The sequence below is a fragment of the Vombatus ursinus genome, unplaced genomic scaffold, assembly GCF_900497805.2.
Source record: "Vombatus ursinus unplaced genomic scaffold, bare-nosed wombat genome assembly UNPS02001287.1, whole genome shotgun sequence".
NCBI classification, from domain to species: domain Eukaryota; kingdom Metazoa; phylum Chordata; class Mammalia; order Diprotodontia; family Vombatidae; genus Vombatus; species Vombatus ursinus.
Genome location: NW_020941065.1, coordinates 12,921,860 through 12,940,183, shown reverse-complemented (window position 1 = coordinate 12,940,183; position 18,324 = coordinate 12,921,860). Strand labels below are relative to the sequence as shown.

At 44.1% G+C, this 18,324-nt stretch overlaps 1 protein-coding gene and 1 pseudogene across 2 annotated transcripts in view; both read right to left on the bottom strand.

Annotated features, from left to right (window-relative positions):
* Nucleotides 1-791: 791 nt before the first annotated feature.
* On the bottom strand, nt 792-1,285 carry LOC114045508 (annotated as a pseudogene).
* An 8,514-nt stretch (nt 1,286-9,799) lies between these two features.
* The window catches only part of GRK3 (G protein-coupled receptor kinase 3), a 136,368-nt gene continuing 127,843 nt past the window's right edge, over nt 9,800-18,324 (bottom strand). For both annotated transcript variants that reach the window (XM_027863335.1, XM_027863341.1), the window contains 2 exons: nt 16,561-16,674; nt 9,800-14,326 (listed from right to left, as the gene is read on the bottom strand). In XM_027863335.1, coding sequence (XP_027719136.1) covers nt 14,165-14,326; nt 16,561-16,674 — 276 coding nt within the window. In that variant the 3' untranslated portion in view covers nt 9,800-14,164. The remainder of the gene's footprint in view (nt 14,327-16,560; nt 16,675-18,324) is intronic.

Here is an 18,324-nt window from a genome sequence, read left to right as displayed (position 1 = left end):
GAATTGAATGGGAAGAATACTGGATTTGGCGTTAGAGGACATAGATTCAAAATCTGCTACTTAATACCTGTGTGACCTTGGAGGGAGAGGAAGGGAAAGGAATATGCAGTTATTAAATACCTACTATGTGCCAGCACTATGCTAAGCACATTGGAAATAATCTTATTTGATCCTCACAACAACCCTGAGAGGTAGGTACCATTATTATCCCCATTTTATAGCTGAGGAAACTGAGGCAGACAGAGGTTAAGTGACTTGCCCAGCTACTAAGTGTCTGAGGCAGGATTTGAACAATGGACAAATTGCTTAACCTTTCTGGGCCTCAGGTTTGTTTGTTGTTTTTTTTAAATCTGTAAAATGAAATTATTCCATTAGCTCAAGAATTTTTCAACCTTTTTGGTGTCATGGACTTCTCTGACTGTCTAGTGAAACCCAAGGACCCCTCCTCTAAATCAAGTTTTTAATAATAATAGCTAGCGTTTACATAGCACCTTTTGCTTGCTCAGTCACTTTTTTTCTACTAGGTAAAGATTTTATTAACTTTTTTTTTCAAACTTTAATTCCAGGCTTGTTCAGCAGTTAGGTTGCAAAGAATGAATTGTGTATAAGCAATAAATGAAAAGAGCTGCAATGTCCAATGGGCTTCAGAATATTAGATCTAATTCTCTAGATCCACGAACAAAAACAAAAACAAAAGCAAAAAAAAAGGAAAGAAAAAAGAAAAAAAGTAGTCACACAATATAAAATAGCAGCTCCATATAACTTTCAAGTTTTAACTTTCAGAAGTTGATACTCAATTCAGTTTGCCTCATTCTTAGAAGCCTCATCAAAATTTTTGACGAGATCTGAAACTTCATCATCATCATCCTCCCCAGTGGCAAGTGGTGCTTTTCCATCGACAGGTTGTTTGGGCAGAGCCTCTGCCAGTCTTCTTAAGCTAGTCAGACTGTCAGCTCCTAGCTGGTTTAAGATGCTGAAAGCATTTCTGTTAGCTCTTTGTCTCCGACTGGCCTGCAGTAGTGAAAGTGTTTGCTGCCAATGATGCCTAAAGTTTAGGATTGTTAAAGTGGATTACCGTTCCCTGGTTGGTAAACATATTCACCTCTTCAATACCAGAGATATTGTCTACTCCTAGCTTCTTTAAGGAAAACTGAAGTTTCTTATCATCTGCTGTAGCTGTTCTATGAACCACCTTCTTCTTTCTCTGAGCAGTTCCTTTCCCACCAGTGGGCACTTGTGCTTGCAGCTTGGCAAGTTTCTCTTGGTTCATAATCGTTTCTTTCATTTTGCCATTTCCTTCTCCACCTCATTTTACAGATAAGGAAACTGAGGCAAATGGGGTGAAATGATTTGCCCAGGGTCACCCAGCTAGTAAGTGTCTGAGGGCAGATTTGAACTCATGAAGATGAGGCTTCCTAACTGGAGACATGGTGTGCTATGGGCTATGGCACCACCTAGCTGGCCACACAGCACCATAAGTTCTGCAATATGCTTTATGAGTGCTTTAAATGCTTAATTTTAAATGCTTTAACTCATTCAATCCTCACCTCAACCCTAGGAAGCAGAGGCTATTATTATTCCCACTTTACAGATGAGGAAACAGAGGCAGGCAGGCATCAAGTGGCTTACCTGGGTGAGGTCACACAGCTAGTGAGGCAGGATTTGAATTCAGGTCTTCCCTAAACAAGTCCTCCACTCTATCCCCTGGACCACCTCTAGCTAGCTGCCTTAGCAATTTTTAAATATGTGAAGTAAAATACATAGACTTGCAGAGAAAACTATTCTGAAATACAGTTATCTAAGTCTTTTTTTAAAAAAAAGAATTTAAGTATTCCCAGTTAAGAATCTATGATCTCCAATGTTCCTTCAAACTCTGAATCTATGACTCCGTCATTAATGACTCAGTGCCCAGCATTTAGTTGTCCTAAAAGTCCAGATAATTGACACCCAAACATTTCTTTGCTTTATTCTGGATAACTGGCTCAATTCTCCACTTCACTTTGTATTGCCAGGGCCAAAACCAGAGCGTCTATTTCCTCAAAGAATCCCTGATCAGAATGTGGGTCCTCCCCCTCAACTCTAGCACATTGTCAGGGTTTCCCAGTCAAAGTCGATGGATTAGTGAGTTGCTGTAGTCCAACAATTTCAGGTCCACCCGTGTTGTACGTCTGCTGTCTGGCCTGCTCCTGGACTACTTCTCCCCACCCAGAACAGCCCCTCCAACCCCTACTCTCTGGGAGAGTTGAGCCACTTAGATTTGGAGATCTGCCGTGGGCTAAGTTGTTGTGATCAGCGGGTAGAAACTCAAGGAAGCCTCTACCCCTGCCTAGCTGGGCCCAGACCCTGGCTTCACATCCCACCCACCCGAGGCATCATGCCATCTCCCCTCAACCCATTTCTGTCTCTTGCTATGGGAACACTAGTTATCACCACCATTGCTTTTGGGAAGGGCACAACAACCACTCACCAATCGTGGAATTCCCCTGACCAAAAACCCTTGGTGTGGTCACTACCCTCCTATAAATGTTGTTTTCCCTTGAAACCAGGAACTTCCTCATTTGTACACTTGTTACACTCAGAGGTTCGCATACATTGGACACATGGCCAATCTTCCAGAGCTCCCTGAATTTGGCTAAGCTGGTCTTTGGACAAGAGATGCTACGTGGCAGCAGGCCCAGCCACAAAGGCTTCAAAAGCACTAATGACAAGAACCCCTGACATTTACAATGCACTTCCAGGTTTGCAAAACGCTCTTCATGCAACATCTCACGGGACCCTCACAACAAGGCCAGGCAATTGGTACTGGAGGCACTATTGCCTCAGTTTTCAGATAAGGAAACTGAGACGGAGACATGGGAAATGACTAACCCAGGGTTGTGAAGCCAGGGTTCTGAGGCAGGATTCATACTTAGGTCTTCCTGACTCTAAGTCCAGCTCTCTAGTCACCATGGGAAACGGCCTCAGGGAGGACCTGCCAGAGCTTCTGTAATGATCTGTCCAAGTAGCCTTCAGGAAGTCAGCTTCACAGGTAAACCACACCTCCTTTGAGTCTCTTTTATGTCTTGTCTTCCCTCTTAGAATATAAATTCCTTGAGGGTAGGGACTGTCTTTTTGTTTGGTTGTGTTTGTATTCCCAGCACTTAGCCGAGTGCCTGGCACACAGTAAACCTTAATAAATGCTTCATCCATCCATCCATTCATCTATCCCTCCACCCATCCCTCTCTCTTAATCTAGCCATCCATCTATCTCTACATCTCCATCTATCCATCTCTCCATCTCTCTATTCATTTCTATCCATCCATCTAACCATCCAACCTCTATCCCTCTCTCTCCATCTATCCATCCATCTCTCCATCCCATCTATCACTCTTTCAACCTAGCCATTCATCCAACTATCTCTATATCTCCATCTATCTACTAATTTCTATCTATCCATCCATCCTTCCATCTATTTTTCTCTCTCCATCTATCCATTTTTCTCTCATCTATCCATCCATCCATCTCTCCATCTATCATCCATCTATCCATCTCTCCATCCATCCATTTCTCTAACCATCCATTCATCTTTCCATCTACCCATCCATCCATCCATCCATCTATCTCTCCACCCATCTCTCCATCCATCTACCAAGATGAAGCATCGGAGTAGGGCTTTACAAGGCTCAAGCTGGTGCTGAGGGTAATAGGAGAACACTTTCCATGGTCAGAGATTCTGTGGTTAGAGCACCAACATCAACCCATTCCATCCTCCCAACATCCTTGTGAGGTATTCCTACCTTCCAGTGAGAAATACTGAGCTCACTGAGGCAGGTGATTTCATGAGAGGCCAATTGGGTCAATAGAGATGCTTGTTGAATCCCAGCCCCAAGAGTTTGGGGAAGGCCAGTGCTGGAGAGAGAAATACAAAATAATGACCATGGCCCCAAAAGAATGACTGTTAGGTCAGCCTTGAGTTCTGATCATGTGTGTATAATGTACTGGGCAAGATGCCTCCAGGGAGACATCAGGAAAAGATAGGAAAGGTTTCTATTAAATGTAATATGCACACAGACACAGGGACACCCCAAATTCTTGCCAAAGGTTTCAATATGCTAATAATTCTGCTAGCCCCTGGCATTCCTGACCTTGGTGAGACTTTGAGCAGCCCACATTCCTCTCAGGTGAAACCCCCAGAAGGTGGATGACTCTCTGTAAGGCCAAGAAAACTGAGGCTCCAGAAGGAAAGCTGGGTCTCCTACATTTGCAAGGCTGCTCAGGAGCTGGCCTGATCCAAACCCTTTTCACTCGCCCAATCCCAAAGGCCCTGAAGCAGAGATCTAGAAGCAGAGACAAGAGAAAATCTCCTGGTTAGGGAGAAGTAGAGGAGGCAGGGGGCAGGTTGGGGCAGAGCAAGAGATTTCTGGATGTGGAGGCTGGGGCCTGGGTTCCAATCTGGACTTTGCCATTTATAAGCTGTGCCATCTTGAACAAGGGCTTGTTTTAGCAAATGTAAAATGAGTTTACCTTCCGTGAATATTCTCTTCGTATTTCATGTCTCTAGTTACTTATATGCTGTCTCCTTCATTAGACTGTGAGCTCCTGGAGGGCAGGAACTATTTTTGCCTTTCTTGGCATCTCAGGCCTTAGCACAGAGCCTGGCTAATAGCAAGCACTTAATAAATGCTTGTTGATGACCCACTCCCTCCCCGAGATGATCTCAAAGGTCCCTTCAGGGTTGAAGCATATAATTCCATGATGTCACTGCTAAAATTCTGGCAAGGCTGAGTTTGGGTTTGAAAAGTAGATAGAATGCTTTAAAAAGCAGGCAGGGGCTCCAGATTAAAAAGGCACAATGACCTACTGGACCATTCCACACAATGCTCTGCCCACGAAAACATCAGGCTTTGTGTAGGCTTGAATGCCCCAGGGCTGAGCAACTCCTCCCCTGGCCCTCCCTGCGCCCCCTTCTGCCACCTCCTTACACGAGAGTCGCTCCTTGTATTGCATGAGGCTCAGAGAGTGCTGGACAAGCATCTTCCCGCCTTCCCATTCTGGAACGGGAGGCACACCCAGTGAAGGATGCCCCAGCTCCCGTCTTTTGCGGAAGGAGCCTCAGCACTCAATAACAGCTCTGCCACCACGTCACTTCTGCAATCCAATGAGCTTTAATCTACTCCAGGGATCTGCCCAGAATCTACATTTGCCAGTCATGATTCCCTTCCTGCCCGGAGCTTCAAGGAACAGCAAGCAAGTGCTGCTAGCAAATGAGCAAGAAAATGCCCACCTAGATGACCTGCCAGAGAATTCTCATGCAAGTCTGTGCCTCTGCTCAAAGCCATTTTGTTCTAGAAAACAAAATGCCTTTTTTAATTTCCACTTTATAAAAAAAAAAAGCTATTTATGTAAAAATAATACTAGCAACTCTAACATGTGCCTTTGTGGTAAGAGGTATAGATGGCTTAATCCCCTTTCAAAATCAGCAAATTAGACCCAGGGGCCTAGCCTGTCTTTCAGAAATTCTGCAGTCATCTCTTATCACTGAGTGCCCAACCCTGGAGCCCGAAGAAAGTAGCATTCTCTAAAAGGATGAAGCAAATAAAAAACTGGGTGGAAACCAAAAACAGAAGAAAACAATAGACAGATACTGACCAGCAGACCTTTCCGTCTTCCAAAACATCCCCTTCATTTCCGCCACAGCCCCTCACCATCAATACTCCAAATGACTCACATCCTAAGACATCTTTATCAAATCAAGGAGAATTTTTTTAATTGAAAAAAAAAAGGTGGACACCAAAACAGATGTACACTGACAGCTTCTTTTATTGGGATTCTTTTTATATGAGCAATAGACCGACACAGAAAAAATAACCAAGTTAGCTCGCTCCCAAAAAGGATAGCATCGACCAAGCGTGGCACAAAAATCCTGAACAGTGCTGACAGTTACCTTTAGTGGGGAACAGTTTTCAAGAAAAAAGCGACTTAAAACGTGCACTGGTTATGCGGTATATGGAGAAATTATAAAACAAACTTCATTTGCACAATAAATAGGAAAACAGCCAAAGTTCAGAAGGTAACAAACAAGGACGTTTCTTAGGTATGGTAGCTCAGATTATTTACAGGAGTACTGGCCTTTTTGGGTTAACTCTCACACACAGAAAACAAGGTCCTTTTCTTTTTTTTTCAAGGATTCCATAAATGATTCTGCTATGAATGTGAATATACTCCTATACTTCTAAAATCTGCAGAGGAGAATAGGTAACTGAATAATGTTAGGCTGTGAAAAAGAAACTGCTCTTTAAAGAAATTAACAACGTCATCATTGTTTGTTTTTTTTTTTTCATTTTTTCCCACAAGGATTCTGGTTTTTGAAATCCCTTTTAGCACACCATTCCAAAGCATCTATGAGACACTAGAAAGATTGCGCACTTCAGTGATAACCTACCATGCATCCGAAGCACATCTCTCTAATTTAATGTTCCAAACTCATTTGAAATGGCCAGGGGAAATGATCCCATTCAAATTCAAGGCACATGCCACCCCTACAACCTGCATTTAATACTTAACTCTTCTATAGAAATGCTATCCCGTGACAGATATAGTCTGATCTCCTATTTGATAGATATTTTTCATTGAGACCAGGCCAGCTCTAATCGTGGATGGTGTATCCTGGCCTAAAATACAGCAGAAGCAGCAGCAATAACACAGATCGTGAGAGATCTCATATATAGACAGTTTGGAGTCTCCTCAGGTCATAGGATTCCATAAAAATTCAACAGACTTAAGAAAAAAAAATCTAGATCACATAAGAAACAACTAAGCAGGAAATTAACCGAAAATATGCTACCTTACATTATAGCCAAATTGGAATTTGTCAACAAGTATGAAGTTTGTGGAAGAGGTAGATTAAAGCAGTATTTCACGGCAAACTCTTAATAGAGACACCAAAAGGCATGTATATTTTACAGGTGAAAAGAATTAGGCTGTGTACTCTGTTCCTTGGCGGCCAGGTGCTGCTGCCTAAAACCATACTCTCTTTAATGTGGGCTAATTTTTAGTTAAAAAAAGAAACCTTCTAAATTTCTATGAACGGGTAAGCTGGACAGAGTTTAAAGAAATTCATTGAAGTCCCTTTTTAAAAAGACATTTCTCCTGTGAAAAGAACTGCTATTTCTTTAAATACCAAACTATACAGATTTTTTTAAAAAGCAGCAAGAATGACATGGAATGTTTTAGAAATTAAAGAAATGCATGGATTTAATAAATAATATAAAACATCTTTTTTTTTGTTAAAATAGAAATCTTACCTTCTACCTACATAGCTTAGCAATCTTTACTTTATCAAAATAAAGCTGAGTCGGTGATGATTAGTTTAAAAGAGGGTGGGGGGGAATTCAATATAGCATTATTATTAAAAGTGGCCAGAGTTTAGGCTGTCCTTGATGTAGGTACTGGAATATATTCAACTGAGAAACTACTAACAAAATTTCAAGTCCTTTCTGCTTTGAATGCACATTTGGAAAAGCATTCCCCCTTCGGGAGGGTACAGGGGAAAGAGCCCAGAGTGGGGTGGGGGAGGTGGGGAAGAGGAACTCTCCTGCCCATCTCAGCAGCTGCTTCTCCAGCTGTGAGAGCTTAGGAAAAGTCACTTTTGCCGTCTGTCATATGAGACAATGGATGGAAAACCTGCGATAAAAATGTCAGCTCTTAGAGGAGATAGGTTGTAGGTTCAAGGCCCAGAAGGGACCTTAGAGATCATTTCATCTAATCCACCCAATTTATAGATGATAAAACTGAGGCCTCTGAAGGTACAGTGATTTTTCCAAGGTCACACAGGTGGTAATCAGTAGCAGAGCCAGGATTACAATTGAGGACAAAAACAGAAATGGGGATATTCCATTAACATAAAAAATTATTTTTAAAAAATTGAGCTAGAGCAAATATGAATTCTTTATTTTAGTACAGATAATTGTCTATTTGTGTATGTGTGTATGTATGTGTGTGTGTCTGTGCTTTAGAAGGTTCTAGATCATAATCACTGGGAAATCTCCCTCGATTATCTTGCCAATAACGGCTATTAAAAAAAGATTGAAAGCTTTTGTATTGGGGATGTTATAGGAAGGAATTTGAAGAGGTTCACCTACAATTCCCAGAAAAACCTTAAAACTTTTAGACTCACTAGTCTCTCTTTGACATCTTTCCTTCCCGGCCCCTAAAAAGAACCTGGCTTCAGTTTTGTTCACCGGTCCCAGGAAACCCGTAAAGTTTTAGAAACTGCCTTATTTCCCTTTAAAAGTCCTTTGAAAGCAAACTTCCCCTTCTAGCTCCCTTCATTATCTATTCTCATTGTCTGTTCAAATCACTCAGACATTTCAAAGGGAAGTTCTCACCTGGACCCTTTTCCAAATGGCTCACCTCCCCCCCTTCAACTGGGCTTTCCCATTGTTTCAACTTCCTGTGGCCTTTGGCCATTTCTTACCCTTAATCCCAGCTAGTCGCCCCAAGGTCCAGGACCCAGGCTTTCCGTTTGCCCCAGCTATCTGGCCACCCCCATCCAGATCTCCCTAGGCCCTGCCTCCCCTCCCCCCAAACTGCTTGGTCACTCCTTAGACCCCTCCCCAATCAGTCTGTACTTAAGACTCATCTTTCCCCCATTCTGATGCTGAGCTGTTCTCAAGCCTAGAAGCTGAGACCCCTCATACCCGCCCGTCACTCAGACGCTGGGAATTGCTCATGCCCCTAGAGGATGAGACCCCATGCCCGCCTGTTTTGGGGTCACCTGCCCTGACCACCTTAGCCCCAGCCCCCACTCAGACACTGAGCTTTCTAGACTGCCTCACGCTGCTCCTAACGAGCGTCACCTGACCACCTTGACCCCCCCATTTTGATCACTGATGTTTGGGTTCCTTTGGAGTCTGGCCTACATGCTTATCTTTAATAAACTTTTTCTCTGGATGGAAGAAGATCTGAGTTGAATTCATTCAGGCAGATCTGTGCCACGATCTGGGCTTTTCCCCGCGATCTTGGGGTACCTCTGTACATCTAAGAGCACCCCAAAACCCCCACCCTCTTCAGAATTCATACTAGCACATAAAAAACTACTCAAATATAACAAAGTTAGCACATCCACTATATTTTTTGCCCTAAAAATTGTTGCCAGCTGTATTTATACAACACAGTGGAAATCTGTAATTCAATTAATCCTCTGAAATGTCTGGACTGGGCATATTTAAAGCCAACACTCAGATGCTTATGAATTCAAGTTTCTCCTTTGCATATCTATCTTTAAGTAATGTGATACAGATCTAAAAAAAGTATATTTAAAAACTGGGCGATAAATAATAAATGGTGCTATTCTCCAGGTGGGATTTCCAAATTAGTTTAATAGAGATGTCGGCACTGACTTCCTCTAAACACACACTAACAACTACAAAAATTTTCCCTCTATTTTTAGGGGATTCACTGAAAAACTGCATCTGATTCAAGAGAAAGAAAGTCAATTTCAAAGAAATTCTTTTTTCCTGGTTTATTTCCAGTTTATTTTTCCTGTGTGTGGGTACTCTGATGATAAGCTCCTGGACCTGAATTAATCTGAGGCATCTACCGCGCACTCTCACTCTCTCTCTCTCTGTCTCTGTCTCTCTGTCTCTCTGTCTCTCTGTCTCTCTCTCTCTCTCTCACACACACACACACACACACACACACACACACACAGACTCCCACCAAATTCACAAGCTCACAGTCTAAAAGAACATTAGAACATGAACATTATCACTCACTTATAAGATACTTCACAAAAAGCCAAAGGGAGAGAAAAACCCGTTATTTTCAAATATTTATTTTTGTGCTTTGATATGTAAGGGGATTTATTTTCACTTATAAATGAAGTCTCTTCCTTGCCCCCATTTCTACAAACCACGATTCCTCTCCAACCCCCACCCCTAAACTATTATAAGATAGTGGCAAAGCCTCCACAACCGATTCGGTCCCACATGCACCACGGGGACCAGGAAGAAAGGCGGTGGCTTTGTTACTAAGAGCAGCACGTAGGACACATAACACAGTTCCCTGAACATAACTGTGACTATACACAGATCATCACAAATGCAGACACGGCTTATTTTACGCCTCTCACGTGATAAATTTCTATACAGATTTACACAGTGTCTTCATGAAAAAGGCTGAACTTGGAGACTTTTCTTCCTACCTGGCACATAAAAATGCTGACATACATTAGAAACAACCCATTATAAAGACAGGCAGGTCTGGCATAATCAGCCCTCCAGAGAGGAGGGGAATTAGTGGGAAGATACACACACATACACACACTGCGACCTTTTAGGTTGGTCCAGCCCCATTAACAATTGCAGCACGGAGCTTAGTGATAAGGTGGCCACATGGAGGCCAAAGCAGCAGCCTGGGGTGGACGGTCTGGGCCACAAGGGCTGAGACAAGGGTTATATTTCAGCATGATTTTGATACGGAAGTGTGCTTATTTGGCAAACCCAGAAAATCGCCTTTTCCATGGCGTGTCAGGATTTGCACCCAATGGAATGTTACATGTTACTTAAGGTGAAGGCTCGAACCCTTTGGCAGATCGTCACGCCCACGGGGGAAGTTTCCAAACCTTGGCTAAGGCACATTTGACAGAGGCCCGGTGGGGCTCTCTCCAAGTGTGGTCAGCATATCTCAAACTGAAGCTGAAGGCTGCCAACCTGACCTGAACAGGGATAAAATTTTGATTTTTCCTCCCTACACACAGTATGCCTCAATCATTGAGACCTCAACACCTGCACAGACGTTGCCACTACAATGCAGATTACATCCGTGTTACATAATTTCTTTGTCATCTCACGGCAATTGGCCCATTTCTGCAAACTCAGCTGAAAAACCATCACCACGCCAGAAGTGTCCTAGTACAACAGACGCAGAGCTAGAAAGAAACTCCGAGCCCGTCTAGTCCTACCCCTCAGATCACAGGTGAGGAAACTGAGGCCCACACCAGTGAGAAGTGACTTGCCCAAGCTGACAGAGGAGGAAGCATCAGGGGTGGACCTGGAAGCCTGCAGGGGCTTCTGATTCCTGAGCCAGGATTATTCTGAAGCATTGAATAAAATGTGACCCCAAGTATTACAGTAGGAAATGAGTTAACAAATGTTTAAAATCTTAAAAAAAAAGATATTTTGGACCAATAAAATTTACATTAATAGTAATGCGATGATAAAAAAATAAATTCCATAAATTATCATATATCAACTATGAAAAAAAAATCTAGATTTTTTTAGACATATTTAAATATTCCTTTGCAAATAAAGAAGTAATTGGTCAAATATTTTTAAATGCTGCAAATATGCTCCTGACGTTTTTTAGGTTATCTTCACAGATAACTATGCTAAACCATTTGAATTTTAAAAATCAAATACGAGCTGATGAAATAAAATTCAGGAACTTACTCTGCATTGAGACAAAATTTTTAAAAATCACAGGCTCACTTACTGAACTTTAACCCTAAAGATGTGAGGAGAGGGGACAAACGTCAAGGGATGTGATAGCTGGATCACAACAATCCCGTCTAAGGTAGAGAGGTAAAAATGGCACAGGAAAACGAATGCCCCATTTAGCACCCTGGGCAGCAAGGAACATAATAAAGGCAATTTTTCCTATTCTGATTCTGGAAATCCCCCATTCCAGATCACGCAGTGGGATAACAAGAGAGAGCAGATTTGAGATAAAAAGCTGGGCCACTGACTCACTTCCTGCACCGGGACAAATCCTTGCATTCCCCTGGGCCTCATTTTCCTTGTGTGTAAAATGAGAGGGTTGCTTCCCATCATCCCTCAAGGTTTAACATTTTCCAAACAAATACCTCTGGACAGCTTCAACTGTGACACTGACCAGAGCAAGGGCCGCCAGGTGAGACTTCAGAGCTACCATCACGGGCTCCTAATTGTTACCTCCTACTTCTCATTCCTCCTGGTCATGGTTTTAGAACCCACATGTGAATTTTGGAAGTGTCTAACAGGAGTTTGAAATAAGACCCATCCCATCAAAGTCAAAGGCCTCTTTAGGCCACCTTTTAGCTCAGAGTTTGAAAAATGAAGGTATCCTTGGGCATTCTATCAATCCCTCTGATTCCCCTGCCAGGATGGGGAGCTGCTTCTGTTCTGTAGGTACCCTGACCCTCTCTGGACACACTGGGACAGTAAGGCCACCATCACCCATAGATCGCTAAGGATCGGCCCCGAGAGAACCCAGGGGAGTCTCTAAGTACAGAGTTGGCACCTGGCCCGCTCATCAAGGCAGGGTGGGGCTCAATGCCTTTAACACCACTGTCTGTATTGCACAAAACTACTTGGGGACCAAATTACAATGAGGGGAGTTACAGCTGTGGTTAATTGGAGTCTCCATGAAGGTATCTGGGAATATGCCACTTTTAAAAAGTTGAGCATATTGCTTAGGATGCTGTCATCTGATGTAAACATATTTCTTTTAATAATGTAAGGATATTTTCAGCAAACACTAAAACCATTTCTCGGTGGCTTTTCAAGAAAACCATCCTTAAGCCTCTGCCCTGTCACTGCATTAAAGGGACCCCCTTCTGCGGCTCACACAATGCTCACACATAAATGCACGGCACCCCTGTAGACCTTGAGGGAAGATGGCAGGGAAGGCAGAGCAGAGTGTCGGCTTATTCAAACTGTTAGTTCTTTTCACAGCCACGATACAATTGCACACACAAAAAAGAGGTGACTTTCTAAACCATTTCTGGAATCTGTTGGCACTTGGCACTTTGCTATGAAGAAAAACAGTTCTGAGAATGGAGAGCTTGTTTTGTGCATGAAAGGGGCACAGAAGGAACGTCTCAGAAGAGAGGAAATAAGCCACAAGTAACCAGGAAGAAGATTCCTGAACCGGCCCAGCCCTCGGAGCTGCGGCATCGGCATCGCTGTGGACTATTACAGCCTGCTGTACAGAATAAATTTGCTTAGGGCATATGAATGGCATTATGTAAAGAAAGTGGACGTGTATGTATATATGTATGTATTTTAAAACTCACTTGGGACACTCACTTTTCATAATTTTAACACCTGTTAATAAAAATTGTGTAATTCTATAAAAAAATGCAAACAGCAATGTGATTTCTTCTTCGTCACATGGCATCATCTCTCACGGACACACATTCGGAGGGACCAGTTAGAATCACTGTGTTGCAAGGTCACTCGTTTTTTAAATGCAGAAAAATCCAACCGTCAAAAGGACAGGCGAAGAGCGACTTTGAAGAATGCGTACCAAAGCCCGCCGTGGCTCTACCTCAGCATGTCCACTGGGGCATAATAGGTTCAAAGGTTTTTTAAAAGTGCAACTTGCCCTGAATTTGAAAAGAAATGCCTTCAAGTTCCCTGTCAACCATCCCAAAAATTCATTCCAAAATTGCTTAAATCGCTAACTGATACAACAGAACTCTAGATTCTCCTCCTCTAATCCCCCCTTCCTCAATGGTTACGGCTAGACCCCCAAGTCCCAAGGACAACAGTGGCAGCGACTGTGTGTGAGTACAACAAACAAGGAGATGGGCCAAAGTCCAGGCTTTTCATAAAGACTCTCCACCTTGCAGCCCAGGACAAAAAGAAGACCGTGTCTGAGGGCATCAGAGAATCACACGGTTGGTCGTTGATCGCCAGGAGCATGGAGCAAAGACAGATCACACCAGCAGGGCCGGATCCACTAAGGTAACATGGAAGGTAATCTACCACCGCACACTGTCGGTTCCAGGCTCCTTCCGAGAAGATCCGGAGATAGGCTGGATATCGAACGTCAAAATTTAAGGGCTAAGTAGTAACCACTTCAAGTTCTAGGTTCAGTATCGACCAAAATAAAGTGTGTAGCAAAGAAAACAAAATCTTCCTTTCTTCAGTAGTTTAAGAGAACGGGCGATTCCCAACACCGCCAGGGTGTAATGACATGAGAGCGAGAAGCGGCCACCGCACCGCGTGCGAACACTTTGTTCCCATCAGTGAGAACTCCTCTGCTTCCTCGTCTGGTCCTCGCAGCCGCCATCCAGGCCAGCCAACGTGCCTGTGCCCAAACTCCCAGCTCTGCGCCCTCTTCTTCCACACGACGCCCTGTGTGGGGGTGGGGACACAGTACTTTGTGGCGCTCACAGTCTCTCAGAAGCGTCCCTTCACATCAAAGGCCGTTGCTGTTTCTGTGGCTGAGTGGAGGCTTCGAAAGCTCCACGACAGTCGGTCGAGGTTTGTTAAGGAACTTTGGAGCCCGCCGTAATAACCTCTGAGCCTCCGTAAAGGTTTCTACCAATTCTTTTTTCCATTGCACATACTCGGGGTCACTCTAAATGAGAAAGAAAATGCAGAAATGGTTATACGTTTACCCACTTCACTAAGAGAGTTCTTTAAAATCACGGATACACCGTGAAGGCTGGAACCTGAGAAAAAGAATGACCACCAAAGATTTCTCCCTTTAGAGCCCAACCAGAGACTCCATCCTAGACTCGTAGAAGCCTTCAGAGGGCTGTCAGCAAAAGCCTACAAAACAACACAGTGCCCTCCTCTACGACGCTCAATGGAAGCAGCCCTGCGTGCTGCCAGCCTGGGTCTCCCTCCACCCAAATGGACTTAACTAGTGAAGATTACTGAGTTACTGCAACCATGAACCGTACTACCCAGTGACCAAGCTTCTGGGAAAGAGCATCTCAGGTCTTAATTAGGCTGTAAGCAAAAGAAAGCCATCATCCGCTGCTGAGCCCACAATGAACACCTTACCAATTCGGGGCATCTCTGCCAGGGTCCTCTGCACGCACAACTTTCAAGAACCCAAGGTCACAACCTTAACCCCAAGAAACAGAAGATGAACTTGTGTTTCTTGGGCTTGAACCCCAGCTCTGTCACTTACTACCCGTGAGATTTTGGGCAAATCACTTACCCTTTCTGGCCTCTGCCTCCTCCCCTTTAAAATAAGAGGGTTGGACTCTGAGGTCCCTTTGAGTTCTAAATCTTTGATCCAATGATTGTTCCAGTCTCATGACAGACTGAAATACGGAGAGAAGTGAAAATCCTATTTAAGTGTCAATTATACTTCTCTCTCCAGGAGACCCAAGAGCAAAACACAGCCTTGAGGGTCCCACTAATACGACTTCTTCATAAATTTCTTGGAACCACAGAGGATAATACATCTCTGATCATTATTTTCAAGTGAGGAATAAAACCGGGTAATGGATGCTCGCCAAACGTGTTTGCCACTGTCATGGGGAATGTCCTACACAGGGTCTGAAGAGAAACTTGTTTCTCCAGATGTTCCTGTTTACAGATGATGGTGGACTGATTGCATCGAGCCCAAGGAAACCAAGGACTTCCTCGACAAGATTCCAGATTACTCAAAAGACATGGGCCTAGTGATCGATACACAGGACAAATTAAATGCATAGAAAACGCCTATTGTCTAGACCAGGGGTGGGAAACCTGCGATCCCAAGGCCACGTGTGGCCCTCTGGGTCCTCAAGTGTGGCCCTTTGATTAAATTCAAACTTCACAACAAAAGGATTTGTGAAACGTCTTATGGCAGTGGGACAATGATTATGCGGGTTAAAGGTTATGGCCACAAAGGACAAGCTATGGGAGGTACTACCATGCCAGAAAACCTTTGAGTCAGGGCCAAGTGACACACGGTGCTGAACACAAGGTGATCAACTTTCCAGCTGCAGCAACTCTGAAAGATTCTTTCTTAGAGATGCAGAGTGGCTTGTCTGGACGCAGCGGTGTGCACGCTGTCTTCCCCATTAGACTGTGAGCTCCTTGGGAATAGGGACCATCTTCTTTGGCCTTTCTTTGTGTCTCCAATACTTAGCACAGGGCCTGACACGTGGGGAGGACCTAACAAACGCTCGTGCACTAACTTGTCTCCACATCGGTGAAATCAGACTCCTGAAATCTTGAACTACCATGAACCCTTCTCTCTCTCTCACAAAAATGTTCCCAAGGAACTGAGACGCATTGAGGAAGAAGGACAAAAGCTCCATCACCATAATTTCAAGGGAAAAGAAAGGCAGGAGCTTTTGGAGAATCCAGAAAGTACTCCTCGAATTAAAAATGTACATGGCCTCCAGCACTCTGATCCCACTGAGAAGAGTTGGAATTTCTATAGCAAGTTAAAGTTTGCCAAGCAGTTTGTAGACTGAGACACACAACAACCCTGTGAGGGAGGTGCTGTTATTGTCCCATTTTACAGGTAAGGGAACAGAGGCTCATAAAAGTGAAGGGACTTGCCCAGGGTCACACAAAGAGTCAGTGTCTGAAGCTGGATTTGAACTCGGGTCCAGCGTTTTCTCCACTGTGCCATAGAATGAGGCCTCAGGGTGCAGGGGAGGGTGAGAATGATCTCAGCTCCTCCTGGGACCATTTTCTCCTAAGTGCTTTGGTTTTTGGCCAGTTTCTTTCAAAGCCAGGCGATAGCACACTCTGTAAATCATCAAATACAGTGAGGCAAGAATATTGTAGAAATGCCCAAAAGTCATTACGTGGTTTCTCTTTGCCTGCTCTAGGTTGCACCAAATGTTTCTCATGACTCACCTCACACTGTAGGACCAATTGTTTTCCTCCTTTTATCCTCAGCAAAATGCATTTTTTGTCTTTAATCTGAGTTTCTTCCACTGATACAATCTGTTCCATTGTCACTAGGTTTTGCTATAAAAAAAAAAGTGTCTTTAAAATTTCAAACTGTTAAAGTTGAACCTCAAAATGCATCCTGAAAATCTAGCTGCTTTGAAAAAACGTAAAAGAAAATCACAAACTTTTGGCCTTTTTTTCCCCTTCGTGCTAAAGATGAAGAAAATAGCTACAAAAAAATATAAGCAAGAGGTCAAAAATTGTTTTAAACACCGCAGGGAAAAAAAAAAAAGGCATTCTGGGCAAAAGAGCCAAGTTGTCCACTCAGTGAAATCTGCATCTCTTCTGAACCATTGGCAGGCCCCTCCCCCCACTCCCCATTTGCGCTCTCTTATAAATGGATGCAATCAGCCCATGTGGAGGGACCCCTCAGGGCTCCAGCGGAGGCCCCGACTGACCCAAAGGAGTGCACGTGACTTTAACAAAGCTGATCAGTGAGGTTCTAGTGAGGCAAGAGGCAGCTTGGAAAAATACAAAAATGAGGATAAAATAAAAGGATGACAACGTGTGCAGAGATGATGCCCTCCAGGCACTCCCACACGCTGGACTATAGCATCGTTAACGGCCGAATGCTATAGCTTCTCGGTACCTTACCAGTTTATGTTTTTTTGAATAAATACTCCAGGAGTCCTAAATGAAAAACAACACCATGAAAAGCTACCCCGGGCCTTTAGAAACGCAAGCTACCTGTAACAAGAATTCCATGTTTTGTGGCTACATTAAGGCTTCTAATCTCCTTTGATGTACACTTTGAAATACACTTGTGGTGCAGGCCTATCTCCTGGGATACCAGAGGCCTGCAGAGCCTGACTAGTCTAAGCAGAGAAAGGCAGCAGTGGGCAGGGGCAGGGCTTTCAGGGTCAGACAACAGAGGCTCAAACACTGCTTCTGCCCCAGGCTACCTGTGTGAACTCAGTCAAGCTCTGAGCCTCAGTTTCCTCTGCTGCAAAACCAGGAGGTCGGAGCAGAGGGCCTTGAAATCCTGCCTCTTCCACCTCACTCCATCCTCAGCTGCCAAAGCGACCTTCCTCCAGAGCAAGTCTACCCGCGGCACCCTCTGCTCAAACTCCAGCGGCTCCATCACCTCCAGGACCAAATACAAAATCCTGTCTGGCAACGAGAGCCGGACAACCCGGTTCCTGCCCCAGCCCCATCTTCCAGGCTTCTGATGCTGCCTCTCACACACGATGCACCATCTTGCACCCTGGGGCTTGGACAGGTCCCACCTTCTGGAGGAGACCTTTCTGGGCCTCTTCCCAACCCCCACCTGCCAGTGTCTTCCCTCAGAGATGACCTGCTTATACTGACAGGCAGAGTTATTTGCAAGTTTTCGTCTCCCTTAGAATGAGCTCTGTAAGGGGAGGGACGCCACTTCTGTTTTTCTTAGTAAGTAAGCATGGAATAAATGCTTGCAGGCTGATTCCAAGCCTGAGAAGGACTGCTCAGGAAGGGGGGCTGTTTCCTCACCTGCCCTGTTACTGCACTCGAGTTGGGGGGGCCCTCAGGACACGCTCCTTCCCCAGTGAAGTCAGTGACAGGCTTGGTCTCCGTCCTCCCCAAATTCTATCCTTATGCTACCAGCCTTTCAACATCCATGTTGATATTCCCTTAAACACCCTAACCTCCCAGTTCCTCAACTGATTTATTTACCAATAGCAGCTTCTGCGC